General features: G+C 48.6%; 1 protein-coding gene across 6 annotated transcripts in view; it reads left to right on the plus strand.

Moving 5' to 3' along the window:
- The window catches only part of NAV2 (neuron navigator 2), a 396,738-nt gene that overhangs the window by 323,615 nt on the left and 49,854 nt on the right, over positions 1–23,269 (plus strand). For 4 of the 6 annotated variants that reach the window (XM_029208228.1, XM_029208233.1, XM_029208234.1 and 1 more), the window contains exons 13-20: positions 5,230–5,521; positions 6,267–6,969; positions 9,607–10,074; positions 10,741–10,806; positions 12,139–12,183; positions 14,633–14,793; positions 16,171–16,359; positions 22,703–22,755. In XM_029208228.1, coding sequence (XP_029064061.1) covers positions 5,230–5,521; positions 6,267–6,969; positions 9,607–10,074; positions 10,741–10,806; positions 12,139–12,183; positions 14,633–14,793; positions 16,171–16,359; positions 22,703–22,755 — 1,977 coding nt within the window. The remainder of the gene's footprint in view (positions 1–5,229; positions 5,522–6,266; positions 6,970–9,606; positions 10,075–10,740; positions 10,807–12,138; positions 12,184–14,632; positions 14,794–16,170; positions 16,360–22,702; positions 22,756–23,269) is intronic. The other 2 variants (XM_029208230.1, XM_029208231.1) reach the window with 2 other exon arrangements.

A 23,269-nucleotide genomic window follows, 5' to 3' on the forward strand; every position in this document is an offset into this window, starting at 1 on the left:
TGAAAGAGGTGGCAGCCGGTAACAGAGGAGTGGTCCTTGGGGGATGGAAGTCCCCTTAGTCTGTGAGTGACTGTCTCCTCAAGGATGTCAAGGAGCACGGGGAGGGTCTTCGATGGGGCACCCGTGCCCAGATACCCAGCATCGGCCTGTGCCCACTGCTTCTCAGTGTGCTGGGCAAAGCATCTCCCTGCCTGGGGTCTGACAGCCTCTTGACCAACTTTCTCCAGGAGAGCTGGTGAGTCTGGCTGCAGTGTCAGGGAAAAGGTACGGCCTTTGAAGTCAGGGTTGAGCTCCTAGCTCTGTGGCATCCTTGGATAAGCTCAACCTCTCCAAGCCTCTGCCTCCCTGTGATTACATAAAATCACGGTAACTAGGCTTATCTTGAAGGGTGAGTGTGAGAGCGATATGGACATTCTTTATCTGAACATGCTTTCAGATAAATGAGCCTAATTCGTTTTCTTTTTTCTTTTTTTTTCTCTGGCCGTGCCACTCTGCTTACGGGATCTCAGTTCCCCGACCAGGGGTTGAACCCCGGCCCTCTGCAGTTGATAGCGCTGAGTCCTAACCATTGGACCTCCAGGGAATTCCCTCAGAGCCTAATTCTCAATAGTTGCTCAGATGGTTCATTTCGTTTCTTTCCTTTCCTTTCCATTTCCTTTTCCTTTTTCCCTTTCCTTCCTTCCTTCCTTCCTTCCTTCCTCTATATTACCTATACCTCTGCTTCTTTCCTCCATTCACGTCAGGAACCAAAAGTTGACTGTTATTCATGTCCTTTCTTTGTAGTGTCAGAGCATTTTTTTTTTTTTTTTTTTTTTTTTTTTTTGCGGTACGCGGGCCTCTCACTGCTGTGGCCTCTCCCGTTGCGGAGCACAGGCTCCGGACGCGCAGGCTCAGCGGCCATGGCTCACGGGCCCAGCCGCTCCACGGCATGTGAGATCTTCCCGGACCGGGGCACGGACCCACGTCCCCTGCATCGGCAGGCGGACTCTCAACCACTGCGCCACCAGGGAAGCCCTGTCAGAGCATTTTGTCTTAAGTTTTGCAGCATTTTGTTTTTAGGACAGTGTGTTGGTGGCAGAAGACTTTTCACACATGAACATCACTTCCCCACATCCCTTTCATCTATCTCTTCCTGTCCTTGTGACTCGGCATTTTCTCTCAGTCTGTGGAAGGTTCCATTCCAGGTGTCAAGGTACAAAAAAGGCATATGTCAAGATTCCTCTCATTTTCACTGCCTTTGAAATTTTAATAAAATATACAAGGGGGAAAAATGGTAATTCCATGTGAGTTTACTTTTTGCTACTGAAGGAAACAAAATTCTGAATTCTGTGGCAAGGATTCCTGTCCTGTGTGACCTTGAGTAATCCTGGAGCTCTCTGGATGCTCTCGGATGATGGTCTGGACGTAAGGATAGGGTTTGGCTGGGGTGTGGGTGGGGCACCCCTTGTGCCACCTGCTGGGCCCTGCTGCTCCTGACTTGAGGCAAGTTACCTTTCCTCTTCACACCTGTGCTTTCCTTGTCTGTCAAATACAGATAAAAGTGCAAGTTTAGAGGATTAGATGAGCTAATAATGTGTGCAGAGGCACCCAGTGCCCCGTATTTCTTAGGTGGCAGGTAATGATGCTGACGCTGATCCTAATTTCTGTTATTACTGGGACTCAGACTTTAGCCAGTGTAGCATCTCAGTCCGCAGGGGATGGTGTGGGCTTGAAGACGGCAGTGTCTCTGGCTTCTTAGAGGCTTGTGGCCTAAGAGCACAAAAGACAAGTACCCTGTTCACCTTAATGCAAGACAGAAATAGATTAAATGCTAAAGTGCTGGAGATTTTCAGAGGGGGGACAGTTGGTGACAAAAGAGCCACTGTTAAAATTGAGTCCCTCCACATTGAGCTCATTGTGCCCACCGTCAGCTCTCTGAGACACCTGTCTGTTATCACCCCTGTTTCACACACAAGGTAACAATCTCAAAGAAGCTCAGCCACTTCCTTCAGGGTCACACACAGCACAGGAGGGAGTTGCAGCACCTAATACTTGACCTCAAGTCTGTCCGACCCCAAGCCCATGCTCTTCCCTCCACCTCCCGCCTCACGGCCTCACCTCGTTCCTCAGCGCCTTGGTTCCTTCCTCTCGCTCTCAGAAGACTGGCCTCCCCTCTTCAGTCTCTGGGGAACCTGGGCCCTCAGGGGAGAACCCTCCCATCTTCCAGGCCCTCTTCCTCCTTGAGTGTGGCTATTTCCCTGCCTTCCCTCTTGGATGCTGAATGAGTAAGTGGGCTTACAGGTAGGGGCAGTAGGAAAATCTACAGAAAGGAGGTACCACTTGAGATGGGCACAGCTGGCAAAGGGGAGGGTGCAGCTCTTTGTACATCCTATGTGGCTGTCCTGCTGGCCCTCCTGTTGTAAGCTCTGGGAGCAGAGAGGCTGGCCCTTCTTCATCTTTTAATCCCTCCTGGTGCCACCACCTGATCTGGCACACAGCTCAGCAGGGGTTTGCTAAGGAGATGTGAACTCACAGCCAGTGTAATGTCCCGGGGCAGAGGCCGCTGTGCCAAGAGCAGCTGGGAAGCCTACCACCCTGGACCACATACATTGCGGGGCTGTGATGGTTGGATGATTGTTCTTTCCAGAGGGGGATTCAACTGTAGTCCCAGACCAGGGATGTGTGCACTCTCTCTGCCACTGGGGTGGAATCAGTTCTGGAGGTCCCACCCAGAGGCTAGGCTGGAACTGCTCCAGAATTGGAGCTGGGGAACCACCGGCCAGCCAGGGTGGAAGGAGAATCTACTGGGTGTAGGTGTTATGTTAGGTGCCCCTGGACATGCAGCATCCTCAAGTCCTTGGACTTGTTCTCCAGGAAGGCAACATAGCCTGATGGCTAAAATATGGGCTCTGCACTCAGGCTCCCTGGAATCCTTGCACTGTGTGATCTTGGGCAATTTTCTTTTCCACTCTGTGCCTCAGTGTTCTCATGTAAAATCGAGACTACGAACTATAACCTCCTCATAGGTTTCTGGTGAAGATTAAATTAAATGGTACATGTAAAGCACTTTAGCCCAGTGCCTAGCACATAGTAAATGCTTAGTAAATTTTAATTGTTACTGCTCCTACTATTAGCATCACTATAATTTGATCAGGGAAAATAAGGTATAGGAGCATTAAAGGAATAATTAATGCAGTACCCCAGGATGTGGTATGTACTAAGTTTTCAGTACCTCTTAGAGTGTAAAAGAATGTGTTAGAATGTACTTGAACATAAGCTCCAGGAGGTTGATGATTCGTATTGATATTTTGTTCTCATTCATTGTAGTATTCCCAGTACCCAAAAGCTTGCTTGGCACACAGCGGTACCGGTAAATATTTGTTGAGTGAATGTTTCCAAAGCCAAGATACTTTCTGCCTCAGGGCCTTTGCACATACTCTTCCCTCTCCCTGGCATGCTCTTCCCTAAACTCTTCTCTCGGTAAGTTTCTGCTCATTCTTTAGGACACTTCTTCAAAAAGGCCTTACCAGACCACTGTACCTTACCCCCATCATCATATTCTAAATTACATCACTGCCTGTAATTCTCTCAGACCCCTTGTCCTTTTCCATTTATTTGTCTTATATTTCCAATCCCTGCCTCTTTCACTGGATCATAAACTTCAGAAGGGATGGGAACCAATCTTACTCACAGATCCTCAGACCCACCATAGTGCCCGGCAAACCACGGGCATGGAGGAAATTCTGGCTGAATGAATACACTGGAAGATTTAGAGGAAGGAACATGGGCTGGTGTAGTTGGGACGCGGAGCAAGTACCGTGAGTTTCCACTTCTCTGTAAAACTGAGATGAAGACAGTTCTACTTACCTTCTTACCCTCCTTGACCAGACAGCGGTCGGGATCGGATGAGGTCGTTTTGTTAAAGTGTGCTGTAGCTCGAGAAGCATGTATTCGCCGACTGATTTGCTCATTTCCTCACCAAGCCTGATTGCGTGCCTGCTGTGGGGACGCCTCTGTCTCTGTCCTTTGCCGCAGCTGAACGATGAGCTTCTTGCAGCCCAGGAGTGTTTCTGTCCTCCTCCTCTCTCTATGCCTAGTACCTCGTGGAAATGTTTGAGGAATGACCAAACAACTGAAGGCACCCATGAGGTGGCTGAGGGAGAGGGGGGAGGCTGTGGTGGCGATAGAGAGGCGATTGAACTTGGGCTGCTTGTCTGTATGTATCTTTGCTCCCACTCAGCCAGCGTATTCCATCAGTGCTAATCTCGAGTGACAAGCATCAGGCCAGATTCTTGCCAAGGGGTCGTTTTGATTTGCTACCTTGCTGGTGTTGCCCACGCTTGGTAGTTAAGTACAGCAAACATGGGACCTGTATTGCAGGGGAGCTGCCCTAAATTGTTGCTGACCACCCTTCCCCGTTCACTGCACTGTTTCTCCCCACTGAAATCTGCTCAGACTGGCCCCAACCCCTAGGGAGGCCCCCAAAGCTTTCTGGTTAGAGAGTTATGGCTTTTAACTGCAGCAAACGATTAACCATCACGCTTCTGTCCCCTCCTGGGCTCCGTGGCCAGCAGGTCAGGCCTCTTCCAAAGAAAGCTGGCTAATTATATCCCCCGTCTGCACAAAATCCCACAAGAGGAGCGAGCAGCGGCATATGAATGGAGCTGGGTGGGAGCACATGGTGTCGTGGGGAGGAAGTGGCTTTTGAGGCTTTGCTTCCTCTCGGCCCCTCTCTCTCCCTGATTCGAGGGGAGCTAGCAGCTGCCCTCTCTCGCTCGCTCTCGGTGCGTTAGACTGTGGCGCTGTGCTAGATCCAGAGATCTGGCTGCCAGTGGAGTGATCGGGAGCTGTTGAACAAAGGGAAATGGGCTGGGAGGCCGTGAGCTGGGTAGAGCTCAGGCTGCCGGAGCTCGAGGAGGCTGGTCGCCAAGTGGCAGAGCTGGTGGCTGAATTTTTGTCACAGCTCCGTCCACTGGTTCTCCTCCATGGGGCTCTGTCCCTCGTTTTCCTCTGGCTCTTTACTCTCCTCCCTCACTCCCTTTTAGGACATATTCGTATTCTTTGCTTTCCTTGGACCCAACATGTCAGGCTTCCTAACAAGATAACCAGAGTACAAGGCCCAAACATTTTAAAGTAGTCATCTGTTATTTTTCCCTTAACTTGTCCAGGGCATGGGCATTTTTGCTCTGGGGTAAGGGGCTCTCTCGCCTGGGGTTTGAGAAAGACTAATTCAGAGGGTCTCCTTCGCAGACCGACGCTGAGAAGCACTCACAGGTGGAGAGGAATTCCCTGTGGTCCGGCGATGATGTCAAGAAGTCAGACGGAGGGTCAGACAGCGGCATAAAGATGGAGCCGGGGTCGAAGTGGAGGCGGAATCCTTCTGATGTGTCTGACGAGTCCGACAAAAGCACGTCGGGCAAGAAGAACCCCGTCATCTCTCAGACAGGCTCGTGGCGGCGAGGCATGACAGCTCAGGTGGGCGTCACCATGCCGAGGACGAAGCCGGCCGCCCCGGCAGGCACGCTGAAGACCCCAGGGACTGGTGAGTCAGGGGCGTGCGTGGGCACTTGTCATTTTCAAAACCTGAGCCGCAGTCACTCTAGCGAGGGCTTGATGATATTTTTAAATCCCTGTAAAATGCACAGGTATTTCTTCTAAGAGTTTAGACTCTGCTCATAGCCAGCTTTCAGAAAGGTTCACATCTTGACCTTTCTCCAAGTGGAAGTATGTAAGCATGAGAGCCTCTTAAACTCTGAAGGTGGTTCCACTGCCGAGACATGTTGAATTGGTTTAAGCATGTGCTGGGTCGGAGCTAACGTACCCAGTGAAGGCTATTCAAGAGCACGTGGTTAGGAGCTGTCGGTGTGTTGAATTGACGTTGTCCATGATTTAAGGATGTATGTAAACGAGGGCAGTGTTTTTGCAGGAAGGTGGGGTACCCCTTGAAAATGATAGGGACAGCTTTTCAATGGACAGAGGGAGAATGGCCAATAAAACACAAGATCTCTTTCCCAGACATATCAGTGATTGGCTGGCTTTGCTTTATTCTGGGTAAATTTAGACTGCTTTGCGAATGAGGAAAACCGTTGACATCTCCTAAAAGCCTCATGGTGACAGTTGTAGACGCGATTATCTTTACGAAAAGCTCTTTCCTCTGTCTCCCAAGGGGACTGCTTTCGCCCAGGAGAAAGCGAGCTAGTTCTTTGGAGGAGGGGAGAATTTTAAACAGTCAGCTGGCTGAGCTGACTTCTTGGTTTGCAGGCTAACCTTTCTGATCTCTCTCTCAGGAAAAACAGATGATGCAAAGGTGTCTGAGAAAGGAAGGCTGTCTCCCAAAGCCTCCCAGGTGAAGCGCTCCCCGTCAGATGCTGGCCGCAGCAGTGGTGATGAATCCAAGAAACCCCTCCCCGGCAGCTCCAGGACGCCCACTGCCAACGCCAACAGCTTTGGGTTCAAGAAGCAGAGTGGCTCTGCCGCTGGTTTGGCCATGATCACAGCCAGTGGGGCCACTGTCACCAGCAGGTCAGCCACACTGGGCAAAATCCCAAAGTCGTCCGCACTCGTCGGTCGGTCCACCGGTCGGAAGACAAGCATGGATGGGGCCCAGAATCAGGATGATGGGTATCTGTCTCTTAGCTCCCGGACAAATTTACAGTACCGGAGTCTGCCAAGGCCCAGTAAATCCACCAGCCGGAATGGGGCTGGGAACAGGTCTAGTACCAGCAGCATAGATTCCAACATCAGTAGCAAGTCAGCAGGCCTGCCGGTGCCCAAGCTGAGGGAGCCTTCCAAGACAGCCCTGGGCAGCTCTCTGCCAGGTCTGGTCAACCAGACCGATAAGGAGAAAGGCATCTCATCCGACAACGAGAGCGTGGCTTCCTGTAACTCAGTGAAGGTGAACCCGGCAGCCCAGCCTGTGTCTAGTGCGGCTCAGGCCACTCTCCAGCCAGGGGCCAAGTACCCTGATGTGGCCTCTCCCACGCTCCGCAGGTAAGTGGGTAAATGGCACCGAGCGGAACTGGAATACGTGGAGTGGCATGCTGGATTAATAACTTCCTGTTTTCTTAGCTGAAGCCGCCTCTGGTTTTCTCCACTTCAGTCCTTGGGTAAAGCTGTTTGGTCGGATGCTGCCAGCAATTCTGCTCAACTGATTATTTTCCCATGTTGGCATGAAAAACATAAGCCTCTGGAATCAATCATTCTGGGTTTGAATCCTAGGTCCACCTTAATTAGCCACCATGTAACCTCTCTTAATACTTCCGCCTCCGTTTTCTCATCTGTAAAATTGGGATGATGATACCTACCTACAGGTTCTTGTGTCCATTAATCTGTGTAGCTACATCTGGCCCATAGTAAGTACTCAATAAAAGTTAGCTGCCATCGAAGATGAGATCCTAATACTCCCTTAGATCTGGAAGCAGTTTTGTTTTTAATCTGCGGCTCAGATTCCTCATCTTTACGCCAGACAGTGGCATAATGACCAGATCTTTTCCCCAAATAGTCCAGTATCCCCCACATACTTTTTTATACTGCATGCATAATTCCAAATTAGTGCCTGAAATTTTAGCTTCCTTTAAAAAAAAGAAAGAAAAAACAACTCAAAGCAGAAGCGTTTTTGAAAAAGAGAATTTGATTTCCTATTACCTGAAAAAGGCATTTTCCTGTACTTCCACAACGGGTGGAAATTTGTACGTTAAAATTGATTGTTCGCTTTAAACTGCAGCTGCATGGAGCAGAGTTCATCCTACCTTTTCAGGAAATTTCTTGTCGTAAGAAAGAGTAAGTCCAAGGATAGAAAATTCAGCAGTGACAAAATAAAAATTATGTGCACATGTACATATGTGGGGATGAATGGGAATGTTTGCAAAGCCTTCAGAAGAAGCATTCCACATGAAAAGTATAATGCAGCAGTTCACTGTTCTTTGTCTAGACTTGATTATTAGGATTTCAGTAATTATTTTTTCAGGGGAAAGTCTTATTGGGCTGCTCTTTGTTGTTTTAACAGGTTGCCTTGTAAATGAAAATTTTCTCTGCTTCTTGCCTCAAGTATTATATGTAATATTCGCTCTTTGGTATTATAGATTTCCTTTAGTAACTACAAAGGCATTTTAGTAGACCCTTAGGCTAGTGTAATAGAATACTTGAAAATGCATGCAGCTTCTTAGGCTGTGAATTGAGCACCTTTCAGCCCACTCCTAGCAATTACATTTTTCCTAAATTGTTAAGGTGTTCTGAATTCTCTCGTTGTGCATTAGTATGAAGAAGAGGAATCTTAGGTGAAGTGTGATAGCTCTCTTCAAATGGTTTGAAGGACTAACAGACAAAAGATTGGGCTTTTTCTGTGTAGTTACACATAGCAGGATTAGGAGCAAGGCATAAAAGTTGGAAGAAGGTGGGTTAGATTTTGGTTTTGTAACAATTGGAAGTGCTTGGCAACGGAGCCAGTTAGCCTTTGGAGTATAAAGTAGTGAGGTCCCTGACACTGGAGGTATGTAAGCACTCTAAAGCCAAGGTTCTGCAACAGGATAGTTCTTTCCCTGTCACCAGGCAAAAAGTGTTCCTCTTCTGTCGCCAGACATTGTACTGAGGGTTGATTATGTGTTTATTTATTTTTACAACAATTGGGATTTGTAACAACTGTTTGGAGAGGTCGGAGGTCAAACTCACACCACTTTGACTAGCTGGGTGAAAGGCAACCTGCCTATCATAGTATGTAGTAGTATCGCCTCTTTTCGGAGATACCTGTTCCATGACTGTTTTAGTGGATAGAATAAAGCCATTACATTTCTAGAGTATGTACTGTCCTTTGACTTTAAGACAGTTTTTCCATCCTACCAGAAAACCCTCTGCCAACGGAAGAGGGAAGTGTCTGTGCCATTCCCTGTGTTCCGACAGCACATTTGTGGTCATGAGCAGTGGGGGAGATGACATGCAATGGCATTTCTGTGTGTCTATCACAGAGACACAGTTCACACCCAGCGTGTCTGGTCGAACGTCTTGTGAACCCCGCAAGGTTTGTGTGTATCACTGGACAGTATTAGCTCTCTGGCCCTAAAAGACACATCTTTCAGGCTGGGCTTTCGTGTAAGAATACATCTGAGAGGATACATTGCCCAGCCTGCCTCCAGATCTAGCCTCCTGTTCTTGATTCTACATGTTTGCTTAGAGATCAAAGAAACCAACTCCTTTGGAGCTGAACTGTCATAAACGGAGTGCCTGCTTTGTGCCTGGGGTCATGGATACAATGGTGATCAAGACAGGTCTTTTCCCTTGAGATGTTTCCTGGGCAAGGGCAGTTTTCTAGTTACTCTATTTATGGAAAGAAAGGAAAGCAAGATGTTGGACCAGGGAGGGATAGGCCTGTAGAAAATTACTCCCCGTCTCCCTTTGGCTCAGGTAGATCCAGGGTCTCAGCAGCAGCCTAGAACTTGAAGGTGGAGCCTTTGCTCCACCAGTGCCCTGGCCCGCTGTGTGGCAGCCTTTCCCAGGGGAGCGCCTCGAGCTGTAGAAAGGACTGCGCCTCCCTCCCCAGGGGCTCTCACTAGCTCCTGTGCCCCGCCCTCCTCTGACGGCCGGTGTCCCTGGGCTTTGGGTGTTCAACCCGTGTAAACCTTTGTCTCTTCGCAGACTCTTTGGTGGGAAGCCTACCAAGCAAGTGCCCATCGCCACAGCCGAAAACATGAAAAACTCGGTGGTCATCTCCAACCCTCATGCCACCCTGAGCCAGCAAGGTAACTTAGAGTCCCCCTCGGGCAGCGGCGTCCTGAGCAGCGGCAGCAGCAGCCCTCTCTACAGTAAGAACGCAGACAGCACCCAGTCCCCCCTGGCCTCCAGCCCCAGCTCTGCCCACTCGGGCCCCTCCAACAGCCTCACGTGGGGCACCAACGCCAGCAGCTCCTCGGCCGTTAGCAAGGACGGCCTGGGCTTCCAGTCGGTCAGCAGCCTCCACACCAGTTGCGAGTCCATTGACATCTCCCTGGGCAGCGGAGGGGCGCTGAGTCACAACTCCTCCACCGGCCTCATTGCCGCCTCTAAGGATGACGCCCTGACCCCCTTTGTCAGAACCAACAGTGTGAAGACCACACTGTCGGAAAGGTTGGTGCTGTGTGTTTGGCTGCCTTTATCTCCCCGAAAGACGCCCTTCCGGGAGTCCAAAGATTATGTCAGGAAGCCCAAGTGTTAGCTCACCTTTGCTGGGAGATTTCTCTCTTCCTGATCACTGCCGTCTCTCCAGAGGGAAGCCCGTTGGGGATGGATTAAGCCTGGCTCTGCTTCCTGTTGTCTTTCACTGTGGTTTTTCTCAGTGCATGGAGCTGCTGGAAGTCTCTTGGGGGCAGATTTCATGCTGCCTTTTGAAAGCGCATTCCCCTTTCGAAGTCCTTCCTTTTTATTGTTTGTTCATCACTGCCTCTTTCCCTGCCCCTTGTAATTGTGTCGCCCAAGCAGGGGGCGGCTGCAGCCGCGGAGCGTGTGGTGGGATGTTCCTTAAGCAGCCCAGTCCACACGCTGGTCCTCGGGGCAGACGCCCTCCTACCGAAGGGCCGCAGGCCAGAGCGATAGGAAATCAAGAAACCAGAATTGCCCTCAAAGCTCTGAATCTCACCGCACTAGTGATACATGTCCATTTTCTCCACATGGGGAAGAAAGCCATTATCAGCACTGGAAATGAGAAAAATGTCCTAGTCGTTGTGTATAATAACTCCACCCCCTCCTTCCAATCTAATGCACCTTCTCTTGTTTTCCACCTGCCTGGCCTTCTAGCCCTCTCTCTTCCCCTGCCGCTAGCCCTAAGTTCTGCAGAAGTACTCTGCCCAGGAAACAGGACAGGTAATGACGTTGTAGGCCGGGGACGCCACCGAGCCTCTAGCTTCCTCTGCCCCACCCCGTGTCAAGCCAGATGTCTTGTATGAGGCTGTTGGCCTGCGGCTTCCGCTTGTGTTCGTGGCCCCGGTGTGCTCTGTGACCCCCCAGACATGCCTGTGAGGGTCTGTTCCGCTGCCCACAAAACTCAGAAAGAGGTGGAGCGGGGCTGGCCCCTCCTCTCCCAGCTTGGGAAGGAACCTCAAGCCTGCCACCTGGCGAGGGGCGGCAGAAGCTCTCACTGGCATCTCAGCCTCCCCGTGGCATGCTCCTGCTTCCCAGCTTCCTGCCCTTTCTCCTCTCTCCCCTCCCCCTCCGAGCCCAGAAGTGACCTGCTGCCCACCACGCGGCTCTGCGGCCCTCACCTTTGTCTCCCACACCCCTGCTCCCCACGCAGCTGGCTCTTTGCCCTCTCAAAGGCCTCTGCTGCGGATTGGCTCTGTGTCTCGCAGGCTGTGGTGTTCTGTGTGCCCGTTTTCTGTAAGAAGAATATGCGGAGTGTTGTTGGCCCCCAGATGCCCTGAGGGTGGGCCTCAGACATGGATCTTGACCTTGAGTTTGTGGGGAAGCCATGGCTTGGCCAAACGTAATGAGCAGATGTTGTTTCGTGCTAGGGGGGAAAAAATTAATGAAAACCCTCTTCACCCCATTAACAATGAAAACTTTGCCTCTGTCAGACTCATAGACCAAGCCTTTAAACCTAGCTCTTTGGAAATCCGAATGTTGTGACTTTATCAGCCAGCAGGTCGTAACATGCCCCGACTCTACCCAGGGCTCAGCTCCTAGCTACGCCCAATGAGAGCCTCGAAAACTGAGAGGGACCTGGAATTCACTTGTTACAGATGAATTCAAAATATGCAGACTGCTGGCCTCTTGAAACTCTCCAGCAAGTCCCTTCTCTCACTTGAAGTCATCGCCAGTGGCATTTGGTGGAGGGCCAGAGTGCTTAGGGGTGCGGGGAGCCCGGCGTCTCTCTCTGCCGCGGAAGGCATGGGCTCTGCTTCCAGATGGGGGGCAGATCCTGAGTTTGGCTTTGAACCCGTGGAAAAGGTGGAGCAGTTGGGGCCGAGTGGATCAGGCCTCCTGGGGACGGGGGTGGAGGATGCCTGGGTGTGAGCGCAGGCCTGGGTTTCCTTTGTTCCCGTGGCTGTGGATGTGTTGCATGCAGAGGACCCCTCCCTGGTGAAGTGAGTCTCTTCCTCCAGATCTCTTGGCTCGTCCTTAGCCTTTCCCCCCTCACATGGCCTGCTTTCCCTGTGCTTCTCTGAGGTTCTTATGTTTGTTTTAACTTTCCTACAGTGACCCGCACCTTGATAGGAACACTTTGCCTAAAAAAGGACTCAGGTATCTGTGTTTTCTCCTTGCATCCATGCCATCTGGTGTGGCTCTGGGGCTTGGCTGTGTGGCTCTCTCATGGCTGGTGGGGCTCGGGCTGGGCTGGGGGCCCCCGCTTTGGCAGCAGGACCCTTTGGATGATGGCTCCCCTCGCAACCCTCTCGTTCTCATCTCTCCATGTGTCGGCTTCTTTGCTTGAGCAGAGGCTGTGCTCTTTCAGGCTTACTGTGGTCAAACCATCTCATGACAGCCATCCCTGAGCAAGCCCGGAGAGCGGTTACCGCTTCTTCCGGGGCCAGTGGGTTTAATCGCTGATCACTTTGCCATGACCATTCCATTCACGCGCTGTCTTCCAAGAGAAAGGATATGACTTGTAGCATGTTGATTTGTCAGCTGGGACACAGAGCAAAGGAGAGAAATATCCCCCCCGCCCCCCCCGCCAATTTGAAGAGTTTTAACTTTCTGGCCCATAGAAAGTTGCTAAGGACAGGTGCTTTGCACTTGTCTGAATATTCTAATCGAAAATCGGGTCAATTTTCAATGCCCAGCAACACATGGGTGTGTTCATTTTTTTGAAGTAAAGAAAGTAAGGACTTTCTTTCCAAGAGCGAATGTCCTTTCATTCACCGTAAGTGATGGCTCGTTTTTGGCGCTGGTCCTGGTGAAACAAGATGCTATAAGTCACCACTGCTCACGCCATCCACCTCACTTTGCCACCCAGAAGAACTTCAGTCCTAACGCCTGCCCCGTGATCTTAATGTCACATGGTTACAGCTGTCGTTTCTCCCGCTCTCTAAACACCTCGTTCTTTGTAGCATCGGCTTCACCCCGCACCAAGCAGTAAGTGCTTTCGCAAAACATGGAACTTGGAATGAAATGTTTCGTTGCTGTCATGTATGTCTGTAGTTAATAACCAGCGGTTCTTAAGGCTGAGAGCATTTTGACCAGTAATGGGAGGTAGGTATCAATGCTTCCTTTCAACAGGAGTTCCGAGTAAAGCCAAATCTAAAAATCTAAGAATAAAAGTATTGAAAAAGCCTCCAACTGACCTCCGGACGGAGGAAGTTCAGCACGGTGGCCTTCGAGGGGGCAGTTGGCAAGACCTTTAGTACTTAACAGTTTTCGTCATGCTTGTCGGCACTCAGGCTAAAGCTTAAATCATATCCACTCTTCACGTGAGTTTGACCTTGATGCCCCAGCAGCGCTCCCAGAGGAAGCTCACATCTTCGAATATCACCATTTTGTAATGCTAATGTGTATATTTCTGGAGCAGATCTATTCCGTGAAAATTATGTAGCTCTGGCTGTTAAAATCAGTTTTTAAAAAAATTCAGAATAGAGGTAAGTGACAGGGTATCCTCAGGCAATTGATGGGACCTGGAAAGTCCAACTATAGTAAAAACATTAAGGAAGAATCGTGTTTATGTTCCCTCTCACTGTGACTCCCTTTCTAGCGCACCCACTCCGTACACACACACATCCAATACCAACACACTGACAACACCTTGTCCTAAGTCAAGAGGACCCCTCTATTTACGTAATCAGTAGTAACCCCACGGTATTCTGTTTATAAGTCCAAAGTACTCTGGCCACTGGGGCACTTTAGACATTCGAGATGCTGCCTGTGGGCATAATGAGAAGAGCCCACAGGCAGCATCCGTAATGGATTTGGGAATCAGACAAATATGGATTGAAATCTCGGCACGTGATTCAAGGCAGGCCGTCACCTTCCCTGAATGTAAAACAGGAATAATAGCATCTGTGTTGCTGGGAGCGTCCGAGGCTTCAGTAAGATAACGTCTGTGAAGGCACCTGGCATGTTGGGGACGTTCAATAAATCATTACCAAATACGTTTCAGAATTAACGGTGAGGTGGACCACGTGACTTCTGAAGACCCTCCCCCGTGTGAGACCCAATGATTTGGGGTTCCTTTTGTGAAGACTGGTTTCTGCCAGATTCTAGTAACTGCTGTCAGCATCGGGTCTCCTCATACCTTCCTTTACGTGTCTGGTTTCTGATACTCTGTGATTCATGGCCACTTACTTGCCCTCCAGAATGCAGATGCCATGAGCTATCTAATTAAAACTTCCTCAGAGCTCTGACAGCAGCTTGTTTTGTTGCTTCAGTCCTGTCAAGGTGGAGGCTTTGAAATGACACCGTCATGAATCAACATGTTACAGATACGCCCAGGGACGGCTCTTCTGAGCGTTTACCCATCTTGTTCCCTTTATGTAGTTCCCTCAAAACTGAAAGGAATTGCAGTTTTCCCCCAAAGACAGCCAAGTGGCAAAAAAGGTTTTGAGAAACTTTGTGAGTTTCGGGATGTGTAGCGATCTGATTTTTCAAACGTCATCTTTGGATGTATATTTTCTTTTTATATGTTTATCATCAGCTCCAGAGAGCTCATTTTCATAAACGCTGTTCGTAGTTAATCCCAGCCTGATTTCTGTCTGTCCAGGTACACCCCCACCTCCCAGCTTCGCACACAAGAAGACGCAAAAGAATGGTTACGGTCCCACTCTGCAGGAGGCCTGCAGGACACGGCCGCCAACTCTCCTTTCTCCTCTGGCTCCAGTGTAACTTCTCCCTCCGGAACAAGATTCAACTTTTCTCAGCTTGGTGAGTAGCTACTTGGCGCTAACTGTGTTGATCAGTGCCTCAGGGCAGAGGTTATCTTGCATTTTGAAAGAGACATGTGGTCACTTCACTCTCCGTATCTGATCAGCCCTCAGCAGAGTAATTTGATTATAGGCAATTGATAGCAAAAGAAAAGAAAAATGTGTTTTGGTTCTCTATCAGTAATTTTCTCTACATGGTTGATATAGGTGGGGTTATAGCAAAGAGCAAACCATCCATGGAATGAGAAGAATGTATTCTAAGACCTCTGAAGATGTAGGTTTTATAGCGTATCCCATGTTTGGTCATCCTCATTGCTTTATTAAACCGGAAATAAAGATCAGGTTTTGACCGAGCAGATACTCTTGGAAATGCCTACCGGTGACATCATGCTTTGACTGGCACAGTGAGGAAAGGAAAAGAATTTGTAACACAGTCCCTGCTGACATGTCAACGGATGCTTCTTTTAGAGAGACAAACACCCACACAGACTCATAGATAGGTAAAAGAGAACAGTCCAAAGCTTTATATGAATCCGTGTAAAAACTGCATGTGATCCGATAGCAAGTATACACAGTTAGAAAAAGGAAAGAACAGTCCTGGCTGAAGTGACTGGGAACGGTTACACGAAGGTGGCAGGATGAGAGCTGAGCCTTCCAAGACGGAAAGAGAGGGAAATATTTTTTCCGGTCTCATCTCGTTCTTTAGAGAGGCAGCCTTCTCTGATTATTGTAAATAATAAACTCAGTCTTTAAGGACTTCTAATCAAGTAAGGGTTAACTCTTCATTGTTAATGAACCGAATGCATACTTCTGAACTATCTTACGTTACTGAAATGGACAGGATTTTAATAAGAAAGCCAGTTTCGGCTAAGGTAAATGCACCCCCTTTGCACTGAAGCTCTGCAGGCACCATTATGAAATCTTCCCCGTCTGAGACAGTGAGACCTGTGTTCATATTGTTCTTTCCTGGCTGTAACTCTTTGAGGCAAGGGTTTCTTGTCATGCACAAATGCCTCCCATCTGATCAAAAGCCCGGCTGGACTATTTTGGGCTTTTGGCTTTAGGGAGAATTGTTCCAGATGAGCCCAGAAAGTAATTAGCTCATGCCTGGAAGGTGACACTAGCTTGTCTGAATGTGCCAAGTTGGAAAGCTGAGGCCCAGAGCCTCGCTTTGGAACTGACCCACCTTTCCTCCCTTATTTTTAGCTGTAAGTGTGTTACTCAGATGCTGGTGTGACCACCTTTGAGAAAACAGACAAGGGAGAGAAGTTGACAGGGACGGGGATGGCTGATCGTAAGCAGCCTCCTCTCCGTCCCCCTTCAGGATTTGAACCGGGACATGAATCTCCAACCCTTTGACTGACTCCTTTCCTTCCAGCGAGTCCCACCACTGTCACCCAGATGAGCTTGTCCAACCCGACCATGCTGAGGACCCACAGCCTCTCCAATGCCGACGGGCAGTATGACCCGTACACGGACAGCCGCTTCCGGAACAGCTCCATGTCCCTGGACGAGAAGAGCAGAACCATGAGCCGCTCGGGCTCATTCCGGGATGGGTTTGAAGAAGGTAAGAAGCAAGGAGGTTGACCCTGTCTCACGTCGTGCAGAGCGGTTAACAGTCCTCTATACCAAGTTCACTTCACTGACCTAAGGGTCCACCTGTACAAGTTTCCAACTCGCCACTTACTCTGGGGCGCGGGGCTGGGGAACTCTGAATAGTAGGGTCTGACTCTTAATTAACCTCGCAGGACTGTAGGGAAGGGCTTCCCTGGTGGCGCAGTGGTTGAGAGTCCGCCTGCCGATGCAGGAGACACGGGTTCGTGCCCCGGTCCGGGAAGATCCCACATGCCGCGGAGCGGCTGGGCCCATGAGCCGTGGCCGCTGAGCCCACGCTTCCGGAGCCTGTGCTCTGCAACAGGAGAGGCCACGACAGTGAGAGGCCCGCGTACCGCAAAGAAAACAAAACCAAACCAAACCTAAAGAGGATTGTAGGGAAGACAAAACACGGGTGAACCCTGGAGTTGACCGAGCTCCGCTCCAGGCTTCTCTCCCTTGGACTTGGGCCCTAGCTTCTTGGCATGCACCTCCACTGTGAGACTCGGCCGCTGGCACACCATCTTGGCAACGCCAGTTACTGGAGGGTTCGTTTCCCTGTGCCAACACACCCGTATGGCTTTGGGGGGCTGTCGGCAGCAATGCCTCTCCCCTTCGCTCCAGAATTTTCTAGTTCTTTTCTCAAGCACCAGTTTTTTAAACTTTGTTGCTTTCAGATTTGCCCTTTTCCTTCTTTGCTTGCTAACTGGGAGTATTTGGTGTTTGGATTTTTATGCTTTGTTCATTTGAATCAGAATTTGGGGAGAAAACTACAGTGGGCATCTTCATCAGCCATCTTCCTAACTCAGCTCATTTCTCTTTCCTACTTCAGTCAAAGTGTGAGTTAGGGGAGCAAGCAGTCAAAATGGTGGGAAGGCACATCACCCCCACCCCCAAAAGCTTCCCACAGATGGGGATGATGTCAGTACCAGTGATGAATGGTTAAGAATATGGGATAATAATACCAGGGTTTGAATTCCAGCTCCACTACTTCTTAGGTGTATGATCTTGGGCAAGTTAACTTCACGACCTCTCTGTGCCTTTGTATTTTCACTGATGAAGCAGGAGTTCCAGGCTCATGGAATTATGAGAATTAAATGAGATAATATATATAAATGTTAATCCAGTAATGTCAGTACCTGTTACAGCCTGAAAACTGAGCTTCAGCATTGATGTCCTGGCAGCAGGGAGTCCCCAGCCAGAGGAGGGGGGACTCTTGGAGCAAATGGAGCCGAGGCTGAGGGCCATGGCCCTAGTTGTGCCTTTTCTGCCAGTGACAGAACAGAATGGGTGTGGGGAGGGGAGTCACAGGCACTTCCCTCTGCTCCCAGGTCCCTGTGAGAATGGGGAAATATGCCCAGTGTCCTCCTGGTAGGAAAGAACAAATAAACTTGTGACTGTCGAGGAAACCCCTAAACAAGTCAAGAGGGAGAGAGATGCAAGACGTCAGCTTCTGCCCTGCCCGGTGTTCTTTTTAACAAAAGTTGTAAAGAGTTTAGTTACAGAGCAGTTGCCCCCTGGTTAATCTTCCTTAATTCTCTCCATTCTGATTTATGTATCATTTGCGTCCAGTGAGCAGACACTCGTCTGTAAATCCATCTGTGGGAACCCACTGGAACAGAGGATTAAGGAGGGGCAGAGCCTGAGTTACTGAGAGCGTTTTGCTGGATTTAAGAGCTAGAAATCAGTAGTAATCGTGGAGGGCACGTTGACCGTAAGGCGAAGGAGTAGGCAGTTTGTCTTTAACATTTTTCTGATCAGTGGACGAACCAAGCATGGCCACAGAGCATTTCCCAGCCCTCCTGAGAATGACTCGTGAATGGAGAGTGCCCTGTGCCCTATTCATCTGGTGTGTCCCGTGTGTACCTGAGTGAACCGTGTTCAGTGCTGCAACTTGTCCAGACAAGCACACTTGACCTCATAAAGGTCCAGGACCATTACAGTATCATCATCAGATGGGTTTTTTTATTCCATCTGGAATCAAGCCGTCAGGCAGCACAACTGTGGCATATCCGGGATGTCAAAGTGACACTGATATAAAGGGCTTGCCCACAAGCAGCGCCTAGACTTTTGTAAACCCTGATGATTCATGGTGATGTGGAACTGAAGCGCAGCGGTAAAATCAAATTTGGGGAGAAGAGGTAGAGACTGCTGTCGATACACTGAGAAACATGTAACATCTTCATCTTTTGGGAAATTTGGCATCAGATTGATTTTATTTCTTCCAAGGCTATTACATTACAAAAACAAAATAGGGCTTGTGCAATTAGGTGTTTTTAATTCCATTCGGGGACGACTTTTTTTTTTTCCCCCCTCTTGAATGTATAAACTCCTGGTACTGCAGAAACAGTTGGGAAAAAATTCACATCTCATGTTTGGACCAAATAGAACCTCCTTATATTGATAAGAGGCAGTTAGATATATCATATGCCAGAAAGCAGAAAGAAAGTTTAGGAAGAATTAGCACAAGTACTTGAGTGAGGTTTTTGCGGGATTTAATTAGCACTTTCCATTTTGAAGGAAATGGAAGTCATAAATATGTAGATGAGGTACAGGCACGGCCCAGGTGCAGCCTTTCAAGGTTATTTCAGGTAAATTAATTTCCGTCAGATGCATTATGCAATCTTCAAGTCAACTTTAATAGTGTACTTTAGGGAGATGCTTGAGGCACTTTTCAAATGAATGTTTTTGGAGAAAAAAAAATCCAGGGACTTTACCAGTCATCCCTAAGAACTGGTGCAGTCTAAATCAGTTCATATGGAACCCACAGAAACGGAGCAGCTTATTAGTAAATAAATCTTGTGTTGCAGCTCTCCTGTGTTTCTAGCCCCTGAGTTACACTTGGATTCAAGTCCCGGCACCTCCACTGTTAGCAAGGTGGCTTTGAGTAAGGGACTTGACCCTGTTCAGCCTATTTCCTGTTCACTAGAACGTGGAAAATAAGTACAACTGTACCTACTTCAGAGGATTAGGTGAGATAAATCCTGGAAGGCATTTAGCAGAATGACTTTGAAAGGGGTTTATAGTAAGTACTCAGTCAATGGTAGCTATTGTTACAGTTGTCATGTTTTGTTTTATCCTTCTCCCCATGGGCCATTTCAACCCCATCTTGTTTATGGCAAAGTTGAACAGAGGAAGTGACTTGGGGACTTTTTGCAGCCAGAACTATGTCCTGAACTCCTGATTCTCAGCCCTCTGTGTTTCTACTCAATCCTGCCTTACACTTGTCTCTTCCTTGGCCACAGCTGGGCTTTCTTACGTGTCTGAAGCAAACCCTGCACCTTCATCAGTGTGGTCACCGTTTTCAGTTATGCTTCCTCCGCTGGTTGAGAGGGCAGCCCATTAGCCATCAGAACTGCATCTCATTCTCACCGACTCCTTCCTTCCACAGCCCCCAGTGGCAGAGCGAGGACTAGAGTGCAATACCCAGACTCACTTTCTCTCTCTGCTACTGACCAGCTGTGTGTGCTTGACCACATGGCTTAGCCTCTCTGGACCTAAATTTACTCCTGTGTTCATTAGGGATAGAAATTCCTGCCCTGTCTGGGAATATTACCTACAAATTCTCTGTGATGATGAGGATTACTTCAAACGGTAGTGTGAGGAAGTGCTCGATTAGTATGAAGCTGAATATATACATATATCTATGTCTATATCTATATTCGTAGATATATATATATGGTGCCCAAGTGTGACAACAGAGGCATCTGTTTGCTTTATTGGCTGGAATATGCCCAGTTGTCTCATTCCATCCTGTGATTTCACCCCTACCTGCGCCTTCTAGTTCTTCTCAAACATGCACTTTTTGCTTGTTTGGTCCCAGATTGTGCCTATGTAGATTGAATGAGGGGTTTAGGAAACCATTCTAAATATACCAAAAAGCTTTACCAAAAACAAAAAACCCGCAGATACCAGTAAACAAGGGCACTCAAGGGCAAAGCCATCTCCAGATTTCTGGTCTGCAGATTCTGTTCCTGAATGCTGTAGCACCTTAGGCAGGTTGTTTCACCTCTCCGGGTTTCAGATTAGTCAGCGGCAGAGAAGGCCTAGATATTCTCTGTGGTTCCTTGTATCTTCAAACCTTTGGAGGTACAGGCATAGGGAGGAAGCTCCGGAGCATGCTTCTGCTGCTCTGGCTTTGTAAGTCTCACAAGCATTCTGTTGTCCAAAAGCATCCCAGCCACGTGACCCGGGCTCTGCCTTGGCTCAGTTTTCTTGAAGGAAGGCCAGCTGCAGTGGTTCAGGCAGCCATATTTAGCTTTGGGTTGATCTGGAAAGCAAGGACTCTTTCTTTGGACCACAGCCTTGCTGTTGCTATTTACAAGTGAGAGGAATGAATTACGGAGAAAAATAATTACCTCCACCCGAAGCCGGCCGGATGCGCTCCTCTCTGCCTGCGGCCCCAAGCCTGTCTTGCGGTATTGCTGAAGGCAGTATCAGTGAATCCGTGTGTATGAGGTAGAGAAATATAAGAGACAAACCTCCATTTTTCAGCAGCCCGAGCCCACGCAGCAGCCCTGTGCAGGCCTCCGGAGCGGGCGTCTGGCAGGGCGGTGTGATTGAAGGATGGCTCCACGCTAGTCACCTCTCTTCCCTCAACTTGGCCTCCAGCGTAATTTCCCCCCGAGTATCTGTGTCGTGGGGCTAAAGTAACTTACCCCTTTGGACCGTTAGGCCACTAGGTTGGGGCATGAGAGGCCTCTGTTAACGTGTGGGCATATTAACACTGAAAGCCATTATTGGCCGTTAACACCTTCAACTGATTTTTTAGGGGCATGGGCCAGATGAGTCATGGATGGAGAAAGAAAGGAGGAAAAGATCTAGAACCTCGGGCATTGCTGAAGAGGGTGGATCTGAGTGACGGTGCAGGGATAGCCTCGGAGCAATTGGCACCGTCTAAGAGAGAAGAGGACCAGAAGTGCAAGCCGAGAGCTGTGTGGGTTAGAGGAGGGAGGAAGCCCATCCCGGTGGCTGTCGGGAAATGAGATGGGGCTCCAGGAGAAGATGCTGTTTGAGCTGATCCTGGTGATTTGGATGGGTAGGAGTGGGAAACTTCCTAAACCAAAGGAACTGAATGGGCAGAGACTCTGAGACGGCCAAGTACCACGCAGGCCATGCTTGAGAGACCCGTGCAGGATTCAGAGTGCGATAGGAGCACCTAAGTGAAGGATGGGAGGTTGGAAGCTTTGTTGGGGAGACGGTGTGGAGGCACCAGAGTGGTCGGCTGAGCCGTTGCTGGGATATCTGTGGGCAGGTAGCTTCTGCCAACCGCCGATCCAAGTTGAGTTCACTCCTTGGGTGGTAGGTGAAAGCCGTATAGTACACGTGGAAAGTACTCCCCAGCCTCCCACTCTCAGACCGCAGGTGATAGCGCAGCGTGGGGTAGAGGCATTCCACTCCTGGTCAGGGAAGCTGTGCCCCATCAGAAGGTCTGTGATGTCTCAACAGGCATATTTCTGTCTTTCAAACAAGTTGTTGGGAGATTACTAAGAAAATGTCATTAAAGAATCTGGTTTCCAAGAAGAGAAGTCAGCCAGAATACCTAGTCCTGGAAAAGACCATGGTTTAAATTACATGAAAACAGAAAATAAAATGTCTCCATTGGCTGGGGGCAGGAGGGGGTGAGGAGGGTACAAGGATGGTACCCAAAATACCAGTCGCAAACAGAAAAGAGAACACTTTGTAGATATGATAGAAATCAAATGGAGAATCTATGTTTCTGTGGATATGTTTTCTAAACAATGTTCTAGCACATGGTCATCTAGAATGAATTTACCGTGGCCAACAGCCAGCCTCCTAGGCTCAAAATAATCAGCTCATCTTTTTGCTTATACAAATGGCAGGTGCTAGCAGGATATAAAATATATATGCAACCCAATCTTAACCCTAAGGGAATACATCAGAAAAAAAGAAAGGAATAAAATATGCTGGAACAGAGCAGGTAAAAGTTGCCTCTGGGTAATAGAATTATGAGTCACACAGGTTATGGCAGTGAAAATGCTTCTTAACATTTCTCTGTACTTGAAACATATAACTTAGTAATTATGTGTTATTTTGATAGTTGGAGCAGGGGTAGTATATAGAATGGCGTAAGAAAAAAGAATGTGGTAATAGAGAAATGACTCCCATAGAAAATTATTCCTTACTTGACACTGACCTGTCACCAAACCAGGAAAGGTTGGGTCAAGGAGAGGTTAAGTCGCTCCAAGCCTGGTAATGTCCTCTAGTGCTGAGTTTCTCCTTCGCTTCCCCTTTTCGGCTCCATAGTAGCCAACTGTGCAATTCACCTTTTCTTTCTTTTCTTTTTTTTTAAACAGTTCATGGATCCTCACTCTCCTTGGTTTCCAGCACGTCATCAATTTATTCTACAGTGAGTATAAATCAATGCTGTGTGGCTATGTGTGTCAAAAATAAAATAGCATGCCTCCTAGAGAGAGCATTTCCATTATAAGGGAATCAATTAATTAGGGAACAAGGGTTGAAATTCACAAACAGTTACTGATGTACCGACCAATAAATCAGGAGCTGACTTTTGTTACAGTGGCATTGTGCTTCGAGTGGTAACGAGTTAGAATGTGTGAGATGCCTTTTTCAGCTTTGTGTCTGCCTCGGTTTCTTTGTCTGTAAAGTAGAAAGGACAGCAGCCCCTACCTTGCGGCATTGTAATGAGAATTAAAGTTATGAATATTAATGTTCACTGCAATATAAATTCCTTGAGGACAAGGACTTTTTTCTGGTCTTATTCCTAGTGCCTAGAACCGGGCCTAGCATATAGTAGGTGTTCAAAAAATAGGTTTGCGTCAAATAAGAAAATGCACGTAAAGCAATGACTAGAGCGTATGCAACACAGAGGAAGCTCTCGTAAGTGACAGCTGTCATCCGTG

Source organism: Monodon monoceros, unplaced genomic scaffold (genome assembly GCF_005190385.1).
Source record: "Monodon monoceros isolate NGI ecotype Baffin Bay Population unplaced genomic scaffold, NGI_Narwhal_1 Super_Scaffold_7, whole genome shotgun sequence".
Classification (NCBI taxonomy): domain Eukaryota; kingdom Metazoa; phylum Chordata; class Mammalia; order Artiodactyla; family Monodontidae; genus Monodon; species Monodon monoceros.